The sequence below is a fragment of the Amblyraja radiata genome, chromosome 9, assembly GCF_010909765.2.
Source record: "Amblyraja radiata isolate CabotCenter1 chromosome 9, sAmbRad1.1.pri, whole genome shotgun sequence".
In the NCBI taxonomy this organism is placed as follows: domain Eukaryota; kingdom Metazoa; phylum Chordata; class Chondrichthyes; order Rajiformes; family Rajidae; genus Amblyraja; species Amblyraja radiata.
The window spans coordinates 36369256-36385713 of record NC_045964.1 but is presented as its reverse complement, the minus strand read 5'-3'; the positions used below and the strand labels follow the sequence as shown (position 1 = coordinate 36385713).

The 16458-nt window shown below is 40.1% G+C and overlaps 1 protein-coding gene across 1 annotated transcript in view; it reads right to left on the bottom strand.

The window, feature by feature from the left end:
• The window catches only part of sec23a (SEC23 homolog A, COPII coat complex component), a 41122-nt gene extending 25466 nt beyond the window's left edge, over positions 1-15656 (bottom strand). Inside the window, exons 1-6 of the mRNA XM_033027119.1 lie at positions 15262-15656; positions 9001-9242; positions 7795-7852; positions 7401-7487; positions 5136-5372; positions 2957-3036 (exon numbers count right to left, since the gene is read on the bottom strand). Of these exons, the coding sequence (XP_032883010.1) occupies positions 2957-3036; positions 5136-5372; positions 7401-7487; positions 7795-7852; positions 9001-9221 (683 nt within the window). The 5' untranslated portion in view covers positions 9222-9242; positions 15262-15656. The remainder of the gene's footprint in view (positions 1-2956; positions 3037-5135; positions 5373-7400; positions 7488-7794; positions 7853-9000; positions 9243-15261) is intronic.
• Positions 15657-16458: the final 802 nt, after the last annotated feature.

The following is a 16458-nucleotide window of genomic DNA, read 5'->3' as shown; positions in this document are numbered from 1 at the left end:
CCCTGCCTCCCTCAGCAGTAGAGTTTAAAAAAAATTCCAATTGCACGTCCCCTGCCTAACGCAGCAGTTCCAATTGCAATACCAATTGGCCCTCCCCCTCCTGATGAAATATCCCATTGAGGTGAAAAGTTCAGAGTGTTCCTGTCTTGCAACTTTGTATCGAAGTGTGTTGGAAGCTGGGAGAAAGGATTTTAACAGTAAAAATCTTGCTAAAGTTGGCATTTTTAAAATTTTAATCGTAAATAACGTGAAATATAGGATATATAGTGAACCTGATTAAGACGTGGAGGGGAAAAATGTGTCAAATATGTTAAAATGTAAGCGCTAGGCGTTGAGTTTTGAGGAACATACAAAAGAAACACACATACATACAACACACAAGATGAGACTTTTATAGGTATTTAGACTAGACCAAGTGGGACCCGTTGGGCTCCGTCCCCCAGCTTGGGTGGGGTCGGCGTCAGCGTTCACCCCGGGGGGGAGGGGGCGGATGTGGGGGCGAGGGTGGGTTTGGGGGGGTGGCCGATGAGAGTTCCACCCCCCTCTCGATCTTCCCTCCCCACTCCCTACCTTGTGGCCAATCACCAGGATCGTGGGGCAGCAACCTTGTTACCATTGGCAACGTCCCATTGTGATGTCATTGTGGCAGTCGGCAGCTTGGGAGCCCATTGTGATTGGTGCCGTATGAGTGGCATTGTGACATAATCACTGGAAGCTCCTGGATAAAGTGCTGTCTGTGAGAAGGCAGTTTTGGCTTTTTTTTTAACTTTAATTATGAAGAACTTTTGAAATGTAGCATGAAATCTGAAGTGAACCTGATTATGGCGTGGAGGGGAATCAGAACCTGAGGAGTAGCCCCTTCAGATATTAGTACAGTGGCAGCAACCTCGTTACCATTGGCAACGTCCCATTGTGATGTCATTTGTAAATGAGATCCATTGTGATTGGACGTCTATGAGATGGCATTGTGACATCATCACCGGAAGGTGCTGCAAGAGTCTGCCACTGAAAAGCAGTTAATTTTTTTCATATGTGGCTTTTAAAAAAACTTTGATCATGAATAACTTTTAAAATATAGCATGAAATAGCTTACTCCGCCATTCAATCATGACTGATCTCTGCCTCTTAATCCAATATTCCTTCCTTCTCCCCATCATCCTACACTGTCGTTCTAATTGTGAAATCAGTGAAGCTGAGTACAGTGTGGGACCAAAATGCAACCAGAACTTGAGGAGCAGCCCCTTCAGATATTGGTCGAGGGGCAGCAACCTCGTTACCGTTGGCAATGTCCCATTGTAATGTAATTGTGGCAGTCGGCAGCCAGCTCGAGAGCCCATTGTGATTGGTGCACTGTGAGAGGCATTGCGACATCATCACTGTGAGAAGGCTGGAAGCTGTCTGTGAAAGGCGGTTTTGGCTTTTTTTTTTAACTTTAATCATGAATAACTTTTGAAATATAGCATGCAATGTTAACTGAACCTGAGAATGGCGTGGAGGGGAGAAATGTGAGTCGGAATATTTAAAAATGTCAGCACTATGGCAGAAGGTTTTGAGGAAGATACAAATATAACACACACACACACACAAGACTTTTGTGTATATATAATTATTTATTTATACACACACACACACACATTATATATCTGTCTGTCTGCATAGGTGTGTATGTGTGGCCAGGTGGTAAACAGATTTATGAGTGTTCAGACTCCAGGACCAAGAACATTATAATGAATCAGCACACTGCAGGGCAGCCGGGTCCAATTGTAATTGGTAAATATGTCTTTTGCATGCTAGAGAGTGCACAATAGATAAGTTATTTTTTCCACAATTAAAGGTCTATTCAATAGTGATAAACTTTCTTTTTTAGCTCAAGCAAAAAATACTATAGGCTGTATCTCACTTTGTTTTTAACAGAGTATGGTTGCACATATATCAATACAAACCATTGATTGTCAATTTCATTGGCCAACTGCGGTAAAAGTAGTAGCTATGTTCATAAGAGAGAATAATAGTGTCTGATTATTTGGGAAGGTTACATGGAAACAGGTATTTTCCCCTTACACTGTTTAAATTCAAGTCAGTTTTTCTTTCTGCTTGTCAATTTCAAAAGTAACTTTTAAGTGGTTCTCTTGTTCCCGATTGAAATTACATAACTAATTTAGCTTATGTAATGCAAATAAGTGTTCCCTAATTCATTACTCGTGCTATATCTAAATTGTATTATGGAAATTGTGTTCTGTTATAGCAGAACTACAAGTGCAGTTTTCTGAATTATATACAATATTATTGAAAAAGCATTACACTTTGTGTTTAACATTTGATTTTCACTCACACTCCTAAAAAAGACAAGTTATATTGATCATGCAAATTATGGAACTGCCACATTGCTGTTAAATCAAAATAATTCCAAAATATATTTTACCCTCTTTTAAAATACATTCCTCTGAATGCAATTAATTTTTCTCTAATATTATATTAGTGATTATAAAAGTGTAATAACTTTGCTACTGCATTAGGAAATGACCTCAATTAAGATGGAAGATAACCTATAAAAGCTTTCCATCTCATGGTTCAACTTTTTTCCCTGTTACTGAGAACCAGGGTGTTTGATATTTTTCCAGGGTGAAAATATCAAAGACCAGAGAGCATAGCTTTAAAATGAGAGGCAAAAATTTAATGAAGATGTATAGGACAAGTACATTTTTTGCACAGAGAGTGGAGAGTGCTTGGAACGAGCTGTCAGATGTAGTGGTGGAGGCAGATACAATAGAGGCATTTCAGACGCTTTTGGATAGGCACATGCAAAGGAATCGAGGGATATGGATCATATGTCAGCAGAGATTAATTTAACTTGGCAATATCCTTGGTATGGACATTGTGGACGGAAGGTCCTGTTCCTGTGGCATTAATGTTCTATGTTGCACTGTGGACTTACATAATTAAATTGCAATTTTACCTGTTGGATGGAGGAGGCTGCTGAACCTGAGGTCCACGGCCTGCTTGAGTACCCAATGGCTTGGTTAAGCCCAACATGTCCTGTTAAAAAATAATAAAGCAGCTTAAGGAATCAAATCACACTGTAAATGCAGTTCCTTATTCCATTGAATTAATGGTCTTCAAATTGGTTGGTGCAAAACAATCTCAACGGTATTCAGTTTATAATTGAATTCCTATACTGCATGAGCTCATTGCTTCATGAAAATAAGTTGATGCTGATTGCTAATACATGGTAATTCACAACAAACTGAGAACTTACTATCTAAGCAAGTTTTGCCTGTTTACAAAAGATCCATTTGATAGACCGAGTGAAAAATAATTTAATGGAAGATCTGCATTCACACAGGACAGGTAGGCAAATGCAATGTTAACATTAATTTCGAGAGGGCTAGAATATAAAAGCAAGGATGTGATACTGAGGCTTGAAAGACGCTGGTCAGACCACATTTGGAAGGTAGAGAAGTCAATGTTCATACCGCTGGGTTGTAAACTACCCAAGCGAAATATGAGGACATCTCCAATGCCCTGGTATGAAAAAACGCGTCCTGGGCGCAGATGCGGCATAGACAGAGGAATTGGGGGATGGGGATAGAGTCTTTACAAGAAGAAGGGTGGGAAGAAGTGTAGTCAAGATAGCTATGGGAGTCAGTAGGTTTGTAGTAGATGTCGGTCAATAGTCTGTTTCCTTTCTGTCCTGGGCCTCCTCCATTGTCAGCCCAAATTTAAGGAACAGCACCTCATATTTCGCTTGGGTAGTTTACACCCCAGCGGAATGAACAAGGTCAAGCAGTTAATTTGTCAACCATTTGATTTAAAAAACTTACACGGTTCTAACACTGTTTATAGCTGTCCATAGTAACAATATATTCAAGAGGATTCAAAGATTTAGAAAATACATTTCTTCTTAAATATATTTACAATATACAAAATGAAATTGAATTAATAAATGTCAATGCTAAAATAAAGTGTGGACATAGTTGGTTGTTCTGATGATCGGGAAAAATAACTTAGATTGGCAAATTTCAGAAGTGAATAAATTACGAGTTCAATTATTTTTAAAACCAACAGCATCATCATTAATCAATAATTTTCTATTGAAGGTGATTGATGATAGTTGGGCAGTTGATGTTACATAAAGTTACATAAACATAAAGTTACATGAAGTTATCCAAACTTTAGCAAGGCATTTGCCAAAATTCCTCATGGGATCCAGAAGATTAAGACGCATGGTAGTCACAGTGTCTTCGTTATTTGGATTCAGATTCGGCTTCCCATAGAAGACGGGGTAGTGATGGAAGGTTGCCATTCTGACTGAACGACTGTGATTAGTGTGTTGCGCAGGGATCAATGCTGAGACCTCGGCAGTTTGTGACATATATATATATATATATAAAAATGATTTGGACAAAAATGTAGACGGGTTGGTCAGTAAGTTTGTGGGCAACACAAAAAATGGTGAAGTTGTGGACAGTGCAGAATTATTTTTTTTAAGGCAAATGGTACGCTCTCCTTCATTAGTCAGGGCATTGAGTATAATCGTCAGGAAATTATGTTGAAGCTGTAGAAAACTTTGGTTAGGCCGCATTTGGAGGATTGGATGCAGTTCTGGTTGCCCCGGGAGGTTGTGGAGGCATTGGAGAAGGTGCAGAAGATGTTTACCAGAAAGCTGCCTGGATTAGAAGATATGACCTATAAGGAGTGATTGGACGAGCTTGAATTGTTTTCTACAGAGCACTGTGAGCTAAGGGAAGATCTGATAAAAGTTTATAAAATTATGAGAGAAAAGATAGGACAGACAGTCAGAATCTTTTTCCAAGGTAGGAAATGGCAAATACTGGAGGGCATAACCTTAATGTGAAAAGGGGAAAGATATGCAGGGAAAGTTTTTGTTTCCAGAGAGCATGGTAGGTGACTGGAATGCACTGGAAGAGATGGTGGTGGAAGCAGATGTAATTGTGCCATTTAAGAGACTTTTAGATAGGCACATGAATATGCAGGAAATTGAGAATTTTGGATCATGTGCAGGCAGAAGGGAAGTGTTTAATGTGGCATAGTGTTCGGCAAAGACATTGTGCGCTGAGCGGCCTGTTCCGGTGCTGTATGGTTCCATGTGCTAACTTCCAGTTCCGACTGCTTACCTGAAGCTGCTTTGCTGTGAGATCTTTTGTACCTCTGAAGACATAACTCTTAGATATACCCTCACAACCAAGCTCATGAACCTGCACCATTCTGCCAAATGTAATGAGACCAACCAAAGCTGTAGGTGGCAGAAGGCTCAGGGACATTTGCATAGATTCTTTCAAGGCCTGTAGATCTTCATCTTCCATGCAAGTATCCACAACATAAAGAAAGATCAAAGACATTTGAGGGCCACGCTATGGAAGAGAAAAATAAACTTTGGTTAACTTAGATATTCATAGTAAATAATTCAGTTACTACATGGAAATAAAAATCGGATAGATCCAGGCATATTATTGCATCAAGTTTAAGATTCCAGATTACAAATAAATTTAATTAAGTTAAACAACCTTCCACCATCACCCTCCACTTCCTTCCATGAAGCAATTCTCTACCCAGTCAGCTAGCTCTCCCTGAATCCCATGCCATCTAACATTCCAGAACAGTTGACCATACGGAACCATATCAAATGCCTTACTGAAATCCATATTGACAACATCTATGGCTTTGCCCTCAACCTTTTTAGTTACTTCTTCAAAAAACACAATCTTCCACACACAAAACCATGCTAACTCCCCCTAATCAGCCCCCATCTATCCAAATGAAAATATATCTTATCCTTCAGAATACTCTCCAGTAACTTGCCCACCACAGACATTAGGCTCACTGCTCTATAGTTCCCAGGCTTTTCCTTGCAATCCTTCTTAAATAGAGGCACAACATTAGCCACCCTCCAGCCTTCTGGCACCTAACCCGCATCTAATTTGATTTGTATACCATTTCTTCTCCAGCTTCCCAGTGTCCTCAGATATATCTGATCAGGTCCTGGAGATTTATCGACCTTCTATACACCTTACAGTTATCCCTCCAATTACTGCATTTCATTGTCTACTGCATTTCGTTGTCTCTGTACTGTACGCTGACAATGACAATTAAAGTTGAAGCTGAATCTGAATCTTACGGCGTTCAACACCTCCTTAACTATAATATTGACTGTCCTCAAGACATTCCCATTAATGCTCCCAAGTTCCCCAGTGTTCACATCTTTCTCCACAGTAAACACTGAGAAGTAGTACTCATTAAGGGCCTTGCCCATCTCCATTGGCTCCACACAGAGATTACCTCTTTGGTTTCTTAGGGGCCCTATTCTTTCTTTCATCATCCACTTTCCCTTAATGTACTTATAATATCTCTTTGGATTTGCTTTAATATTATCTGCCAGACCTATCTCCAGTCCCCCTTTTATCCTTCTGATTTCCTTCTTACATATGCTTCGGGCCGAGACCCATCTTCAGACTGATGTCGGGGGGTGGGGGCGGGAAAGAGAAAGGCAGTAGGCGGAGACAGTAGGACTTGTGGGAGAACAGAGAAGGGGGAGGGGAAGGAGGGAGAAAGCCAGTGCTATCTAAAGAGAAGTCAACGTTCATACTGCTGTGGTGCCATCTACCTAAGCAATATATGAGGTACTGTCCCTCCAATTTGCGCTGGGCCTCACTCTGGCAAGGGAGGAGGCCCAGGACATTAAGGTCAGATTGGGAATGGGAGGGGGAGTTGAAGTGCTGAGCAACCGGGCGATAAGGTTGGTTAACACGGACTGAGTGGAAGTGTTCAGCGAAGCGATCGCCGAGCTTGCGCTTGGTCTCGCCGACGTAGAGAAGTTGACACCTAGAACAGCAGATGCAGTAGATGAGGTTGGAGAAAGTGCAGGTGAAGCTCTGCCTTACCTGGAAAGACTGATTGGTCCTTGAATGGAGTCGAGGGGGGAGGTATAGGGACACGTGTTGCATTTCCTGTGGTTGCAGGGGAAAGTACCCGGGGAGAGGGTGGTTTGGGTGGGAAGAGACAAATTGACCAGGGAGTTACGGAGGGAATGGTCTCAGGGGAAAGCAGAAAGGGGAGGAGATGGGAAGATGTGGCCAGTAGTGGGATTCTGTTGGAGGTGGCGAAAATGTCCAGATTATATGTTGTTTTCGAAGGCTGATGTGATGCAAGGTGGAACAACACTACTATTGCCATTTATGCCATCTCTAGCCACATTTTTTGTTTTTATTTTACTTATCCACAACTTAAGCACAATTTTATATATATATTAGAAACAAGTAGTACTGATAAAGCAATGTCATTTACCAAACATCTATTTTTTTGCCCAAATGGTAATCAGTCAATTGGAAAATATACACCCATGCTGATTACAACTATGTATAAATTGTGATTCAAAGTCTTACCTGAACTACATATTCAATTGTTGAAAATTGTGGCAGAAGCTCAGCTGGTTGGTTCATTTCAGATATCCCAGAATAGGAAGGGGGAAACTGTGCAAAAGATTTTAAAAAAACACTCAAAATGGGTATTTTGTGTATGACATTCATAAAAAAATCTTTTAATAGAAAATGCTCGCCTTACACATGCCAATTTTGATCGAGTGAGGTACTAAATAATCTATTCAACAAAAAGTTGAGTAATACATATCTAAAACTATTTTCAAAAATTCAAGTAATTGCCAAGCTTAACAACTGAGTTAAACTCATATCAGAAACACTTTATGTAAAATATATTCTCGTTATGCAGTATCTCAACTATGGAAAAACACCAGACAAATACCCAGAAAGATGAACTTACCTGATTTCTCTGATAGCAGAAATTACAAGCCCATAGCTTTGCTTTATAATCCACCTGACTAAGTGCAACAAGAAGAAAAAGAAATCAGTTAGGAAAAAACAAATGAAAAAAATTAGAACCCTGCGTCTTACTCATTTTTCTTTCCTATTGATGGCAGTAGAATTTTTTTTTCCGGATACTTCTATAACTATCATCAATTTTCTGTTCCGAGGTTCCGAGGTTCTCGAGCCATAGAGCACGGAAACAGGCCCTTCAGCCCAACTCCTGGCCAAGATGCCCCATCTAAGCTAGTCCCATTTGCCTGCGTTTAATCCATATCCCGCTAAACCGTTCCTAACCATGTACCTGTCCAAGTGACTTGAACAGACTTTGGGGATAGAAATATAAAACCATCATAACAAACCCAGATATAATTGGCAATGTTTTACACAGAAGCTCAGTCTGCAAATGTCAGGAAACCCTAATTATCTAGAGGGTCATTATCCAACACTCCTTATTAATTATCCTAATATGATTTGTATTGCCATGTTACAGACGTAAAGTATACATTGATGGATTGTTAATGTTTACTCTAGTTTACAGAAACATAATATTCAAAAATATACATTTTTTTTTTCTCTTTATGTGTTTTCTCACTTGCATATTGCATTTATACTTGTCTTTCATTTCAATTTGCATGCATTTGCAATGATTGTTCCTATTTATGTGCGTATGTAAATTGCATAGACTGTGAACAAAATTCCACCTTCCAAGGGATGGGTTTCAGTTTTCTTGCAACATAATATGCTTTCTATAATGCAATCAAAGATCTTACCATTCCGACTGTATTGGATGCTTTCTACTGGCTGATTGTCCACGATAACCGAGTGAGGGAGGCAAAGTGTAACCCAAGGCTGGGTGGGAAGAAACGTGGCCTTGTGTACGGGGTTAGTCAAGCGGGAATTTACAAGCTGGGAGCCTGAGCCCCTGGCCCAATACGTGGTGAGCCAGAGACGGGCCCGATCCTCACACCGCCTTCATTCTGGTCGCTCTTTCCACACTCGCAACCGTAAGCTCGCCACTTGGCGCCAGCGCAATGGAAAGCTGGCGGAAGTGGAGGGCTGGTGTAATGGGAACCTCGGTCCGCTATAAGTGAAATCCATTATATAGCGTTCCGTTACTGCGAGAGTTACTGTTTTTACTTTATATCTACTATCATTCACTTACCATAATGGATTTAAGACTGCACGGCAGGTTGCTCTACTGCAAAGCACAGGTTCATACTGAATGGGAGGTAAGTCAGGTCGTTCTTTTAATGGTGTAAACAAGGTACCCAATGGAACAACCATTCGTGTTGCTTCCAGGCGACTTGAAGGCCAAACATTCCAGCTCAACCGAACACCATCCCTATCTTCATTTTGTTGGATGAATTCTATAAAAGTTGCCATTGTTACCTGGCAACTTTCAATCTGTGAAAGATAATAATTGAACATCTTTACTTTTCAAAAGAAAAATTATAATGAAATTATACATACGTAGTGTCCTGAATGTTATTAAAGGACAAGGACACCACACAATTTAAATGTTATTATTTTTCCCTGTGGCATAATCTAAACGAATTAAGGCTAGAGTATTCACAAATATGTTAAACCTGATACTCATGACAAGGCAAATCCTAACCTCTCTGCCTATCCTTTCTCTGAGACTTGCAGGTCATGACCTCTAGCTTCCCATCACTCCTTCCAATTTCTGACCTACGACTCTAGTTTTAATGCTCCCGAGTAGCATGAGTGAATCTCCCTGCAAGGATACTGGTCCACCTCCAAGCCGTCTCTCTTGTACAGATCACCTTTGCCCCAGAAGAGATTTCCAGTGGTCTAAAAATCAGAATCTCTCCCGCCTGCACCAACTCCTGAGTCATGTGTACATCTGCCCTATCTTCCTATTTCTACCCTCCCTAGCACATGGCACCAGGGGCAATCCAGAGATTACTACCCTCAGGATCCTGCTTTTTAATCTTCTAATTCCCTATATTCACATAGCAGAACCTCATCCCTTTTCCTATCCATGTCATTTGTGCCAACGTGCACAACAATATCCAGCTGCTCCCCCTCCCCCATGAGAATATTCTGCAACCACTCAGATACATCCAGGACCCTAGCACCAAGGTGGCAACACAACATCCTGGAGTCTCGTTTGCTGCCTAATGTAATGTAGCAATACATTATTTAATATAATTAAAACTAAATTTCCGCTTTCAATTCTGATAATATGCTCAGTTTATTACAAAATTATAAATTTGTGCTCCCACTCAAAAAACCGCATTAGCATTTCAGCATTAGTATGCTTTACATGAACTATCAGCAATAAAAACTATGAGCAACAAGTCAAATTCTTCTGGCTTTACTCATGAAGAGACCTTTACAATCACTTACAATATATTGTGCCAAATCACCATGGAAATCTTGTTCTAAGGTATAAATGCTAAACAGATTAAAATTATGGCACTTTCCTCTAACACATGAAACACATAAAATCTTTTTTCTACCTCAATATTAATTGTATTGATCATCAGTATGGTTGATAGCTTTTGTCATTTTAAACTCAGGAACTTAAAAATGGTAAGCAGAATTAGTTTGTGTCTTGGTAATGAGGAGATTGTTGTAGGGAGGGAGCAGTATAGTGGGCAAGCATAAATAGGCAAACCATTCTTGAAACGGTACTGTAGAATGGAACAGTGCTGAACTTCCAACACGGAGATTATGAAAACAATGTTGGATGTATTGCAAAAAACGGTGCCAATTTTAATGAGATGTTTCCATACCTATATTATCTCTCATCGCATCTCTGTTAATTACCAATATAATACCTTATGTATCTTTGATAATGCTGTGGAGCACCTGAAACAAATCAGTTTTACTGGAGGTATGTTGAATCCCAAGTGTTTTGGTAAAGACGCACTAAAGTCCAAAAATCCTCCGCATATGTAAAACAAATCTGTTTTAAAGGCGTCCACTGGATGAGCTGAAACATTCTCTTTTTAAGGGACACAACTTGTTCCTCATTTCTTGATAAACATCATATGATCATTATATCACTTCTTGCACACTGACTCCATATTGGTTTCATAAAGCATGCCTAAGTGTGCAGTAACTAAACTAAATGTTTTTCAACTCTATACACCAGAGATAGAGCCATTACAGCATAGGAGGTGGACATTTGTCCCTCTGTCTCTTTGGAGAGCAACACCAATAGTCTCATTCCCTTGAAAATTAAAAGAAAATGTAAATGACTGTTTCTACCACTATAATTGAACTAAATCCTAGATTTACTCAAGGTAAACTCAAAGTGCTAGAGGTACTCAGTTGATCAGGCAGCATCTGTGAAAGAAATGGACAAATTGTGTTTTAGTCAGGATCCTTCTTTTGACTTTCACAGATGCTGCTTAGCTCGCTGAGTTTCTCCAGCACTTTGTGTTTTGCGCAACATCCCAGCATTTGCAGTTTGTGTCTCTAGATTATTATCGTTTTCTCACATTCCCCTGCATCTTTTGCCTATAACGTTAAAACATGTAGCCCTTGGTTCTTGGATAATCTGCTTGTGGAAACAGCTTTATTTATCCAATGGCTTTGGCTTTTTGGAGAACAATTATAATAGTGCCTTTGTTTACCCTATCCAAACTGTGATAAATGTCTTAACCTCTGTTAAATCTCCTCCATGTTCCAAGTAGAACAATCCTAATTTCTTCACTGTAATCCTGGACCTGGAATTACTTATCTGCAAATCTATTTAGAATAAATCTTTCAAGGGATTTACTCAATACTTTCTCTAGGGTCTTTACATCCATCCAAACAAAATATGATCTCAAGAATTGGATGCAATACATCATTTGTGATGTATTTATATATAAATAAATAAAAGAGGCCCACAATCCCTTATATTTGCAAACTGCCAATTTGCATACAGCTTTTTTGCCGCATTCATTGATTTTGCGTATATTACTTCACAATCATCTCAATTAAATTACATCTGTTCATTCTGCCAGCCTGTGTCCCCTGTTACCATCCTCCTCGATATTTCCAACACTTATGACATCTGTAACTTTTGAAATATTACCCTTCTCATCCATTTCTAAGTTATTACCAGAAAGAAAAAGCAGCAATTCAAGCACAGATCCCTGGTGAACAGGTGTGTCTTCCACCCTCTGGTCAGAAAAATAAATCATTTGTATTCTGCTGCTTTAAGGCTAAGTTCAACTTTGCTTATCAGTCTGCTATCGGCCATCATGACATGCTGCAACTTTTACATCCAGATTCTTAAGGTCTTGAATTTAAAACTTTATGCTTTTTAGGAAAATCAACTATCTAACAATTATCTATATTAACATTAATCTACAAATCATATAAGCTTTCCCATTTAATAACTCTTCTGCATTGACTATTCCTCCTAATTTCATGAAGTCTGCAAATAAAGAAACACGGATAATGTTGACATAGGTCCAAAAGTGAAATTACCACATCCCTATCTTGCCTCTCTGAATAACTATGCTATTTGATTCCTATCATCTGGGCAGCTTGCTATCCTTTCTGTAGACTCCGAAGTTTCACAACTTATTATGTGGCACCTGACCAAATGGTCCTTTGATAATCTGATAATTTTGATAATCTGTGTCTACATCCACTATATCTCTTGAAGAATTCAGCATGATACGTCAAGTGAGTTCTTTAAAGCTATGGTTCTTAGTCTTTTAAAAAAAATATTTCTCACTGTTTTTCTATTTGTTCTCTTGCGAGAATTTCATAAATTTTCTTACAACTGTAATGGTCTGACTGGAACGTATTTCTCTGGCCACGTTCCACTTCTCTTCTTAAATAGAAATATGAATTAACTATCAGGCCTTACCATTATTCTGATGAATTATTAATATATAATAGTGCCTTGCCATCTCATTTCGGTCTCTTGTTAAATTGGTCCCTTACCTAAAAAGACCAAAGTAGACTCGCCAGGCTAATTCTTGGGATGTGAGTGGTTTACTATCTAAAGATGCTAGACAGTTTGGGTCTATAATCCTTTGAGTTTAGAATCTTGTTCAGACATACAAGAACCCAAAGGAGCTTGACAGGATAGATGTTGAGATGTTTTCATTACTGAAAAAGTCACAAATTGGATAATCAAAGCCGAGGGTGCATAACAATTTCTTCTTGCCTGTCATATGTATTAACAACTTGGAGGCGAATGTGTAGTGAACAGTGAAAAGGGTTGTCTAAGATTACACCAGGATGTAGATCAGCCTGGGAAGTAGGCAAAGGAACGACAGATGGAATTTATCTCAGGCATGGGAATTGGTGCATTTTGGAAGATTAAACCTACATTAAAATTGCACAGTGAATGATAAGGCACTAGGGAGTGTTAAAGAAGAGGGAACTAAGAGGTACAAGAGCACAATTCACTGAAAGTGCCAACATAGGTAGACAGGGTGAAGAAGGTATATGACATGCTTGCCTTCATCAGATGGGATATTAAGTACAACAGTTGTGTTGTTATGTTACAGCTTTACCAGACATCGCACCTGGAATGTTTCATGCAGTTCTGGTCACATCAAATAATGCAATTAATCTAGAGAGGGTGCAGAAAGGGTTTACAAGGATGCTGCTGGGAATGGAGGGTTTGGAATTATAATGAGAGACTGGTTTTCCCTGGAGTGAAGGAGGTCGAAGGATGGCCTTACATAGATTTATAAAATGAAGAGTATTATAGATAAGGTGGATGCTCAGTCCTTTTCCCAGGGTAGGGAAACATAATGTTCAAGGGTTTAGGTTTAAGGTGAGAGGGGAAAGATTTAAAGCAGACCCAAGAGCAATTCCGGAATTGGAAGGGGCAGGTACATTGATAAAGTTTTGAAGACATTTGGACAAGCGCATCAATAGGAAAGATTTAGAATAGTATGGGCTAATTCTCTGTTGGATGGCAAACGAGACAGCTCAAGAAGGTATTTTGGTTGACATGAAGGTGTTGGGACGAAAGGTGCATTCCATGCTGTATAAATCTGACTGAAAACCCTTGCTATTCTCTGCCACAGAAGGCAGTGGGGACCAATTCACTGGATGTATTAAAGAGAGAGTTAGATATAGTTCTTGGGGAGAAATCAAGAGATATGGCTAGAAAGCAGAAACGGGATTCTGATTTTGGATGATCAGCTATGGTCATATTGAATGGCCTACTCCTGCACCTATTTTCTATGTTTCTATGTATATGTAGCAATATGTATATGTAGCAATATTGTGGTCCATTTTGTTTTCCCCCAATTCTATTCTCAACCCCACAAAATCCATCTTTGTCACACTCAAGCCCTTTTTAATTTATTATCCCAAATTTTTTGAAAATATTTAGATGTCTCTTAACTCTTACTTGACCTCTTATATTTTATAACTAACTCCATGATCAAATTCTTCTTTATTCTTACAGGATAGAGAAATGGCTTGTACACAATATGTTCATCACCTTTATCCTTCTGGCCATTTTTGGAGGGATCTTTGAAATGTATTATTATTCCATGTTTGTTACTCATTTTCCTAACTTCTTTGGGTTAGGCAGTAATAAATCAAAAGTTACTGTGTGTAAGCTAAGTGTCGGGAAAAGTGTAAAATCAAGCAATTATAGCATAGAGGAAGTTGTTGGGGGTCGATCAGACCAGTTGCTGTGCATTTTGGGGAGCTGTATAACCATTAGAAAATCTCCACGGGACTACTTAACACTCTATTTTGTAATGATATATCAATGACATATTCATTCCTAACAATGTATCCACTTTGCTACCATGGCACTACAAGGCATCTGAAGCAAACATCTGAGGCTGTGAGGTGCCTTTCAGCCCCAAGGTAGAACTTAGTCCAACAATAAAGGTGACATTATTGTTAGAATAAAACCTCATCAACCTCAGAAGGCCCAAACCACCACGATCAGTTAAACACTTTAAAAATGTCATGACTGATATGTAGAAAACGGAAATTGTTTGTACAAGTTGAATTCCACAATTAACAATGAAATAATTAACCTGATTAATTGCTGTACTGAGGTGAAATGCAAGTGACAGGGGGGGGGGTTAATGTTGGCTAAGATCGTAGGAGGATTCAGTTATTCAAATCACAGTTGCGGGTCACCTAGTCAACGAGTTTTCATATATTAGCCTCCTCGGGTGCAAATAATTGTAACGTTCACTAGATTCTGGCATTACCAGCAACTCGCCCTGTCGTGTGTGCGAGGTGTGTATCGTCAGTTAAAGGACGCCAGTCTGCATGTAAACATCTGGACCACAACCCGAGTGGTCCCGGGTTGGGGCTGCGGGTGTCCCAGGCTGGGAATAGGGTGGCCCGGGCTCCAGCAACTCAGTGCCGCTGACAGCCGAGTCCTCGGTAACTGCGACGTTTCGGCTCCGCGGTTGTCTCCACTAAGCTGTATGTGTTATATACGATAGCGTGAACGACCTACCGCTGAGAATCCAGGGACCGAGGACTTCCTCCTCCTCCGCCGCCGCTGTTACTGCAGGAACCGGCTCCACTCGCCCGCTGAAGCCGTCAATATGGCGGCGGACTTTGCCACGTCGAGATAGGAGCGGCCGCTGCTGGGTCCCGCCTCAGACGCGCCGCATAGCTACAGGCTGGGGCCAACCCGAGCGGCGGCCTCCACTCCGTAGAGAAAAACACAAGTTCGGTGCAAATTTCGTGCCGCCTCGAAGATCAGCTAAATGCCGCCGACGGAACTACCCGATCCCAGAGAAGACGTACCCTTAACCCTCAGCGTCATAGGCCAAACTATGGGGCTGCCATCTTGCGGGTTGGTCCAACAGGGACACCCCTACCTCTCCACATTCAACGAATAGGAATCAGATGCCCCTCTTGGGGCAGCACTTAATACAAGCACTCAGCACGCAACATAACCAAACAAACATTCCGACAAGTGAAAGAGTACTTCACCTCCTGAAGCACACAACCCAAACCCAGATGCCTAATGGGCATAGTAAAAATTTAAAAAACCCCGAGCTAAATCGTTCTGTTAATGTTGCTCAGCGTTGAGTACAATTACTCACTGCTGAGCTGATTAAAATAAAAAGTAGACACCTGCCACTCCCGGAATATGTATCAACTGAAGAGAACTAAAAACAGAACTAGAAATGTATCAAAGAAAAATAGAAAATAAGGTTGAAATTACAAAGGTGTTAGCCCTGCGAGAAGAGAAAAAAAAGCTACATTTGAAAATGAAAAATAAAAAAAGTTACCGTAAAACACATTTAACACATGTTTTGAGATAGGAAATGAAACAAATAAGAGGAAAATGTATTTATTCAGCCAAGCGTAATGCTTTTTTTTTTGCATTCTCTACCCAAGAGAACCGCGGAGGTCAGTCACCGAGGAAAACTGGCGTGTCAATCACAAAGAATGTTCAAGTGAGAGCAATATATTTTCTAATATTAAACAAATGAAGAAAGTGGAGGAAAGAATGAGGAAAGATATGTTTTAATCGTATTGAATAGTGCATCGAGCAGGGGCTTCAAGCGAGATGCCAAAAGTAAGACTAATGTCCCTGTCCCACTTAGGCGACTGCAGGAGACTTTGCAGGGGAGTCGCCTTCATGGTCGTGAGGCGTTTCAATTCCAATCTAATGTAAATTAACCACATTACTCTGCCA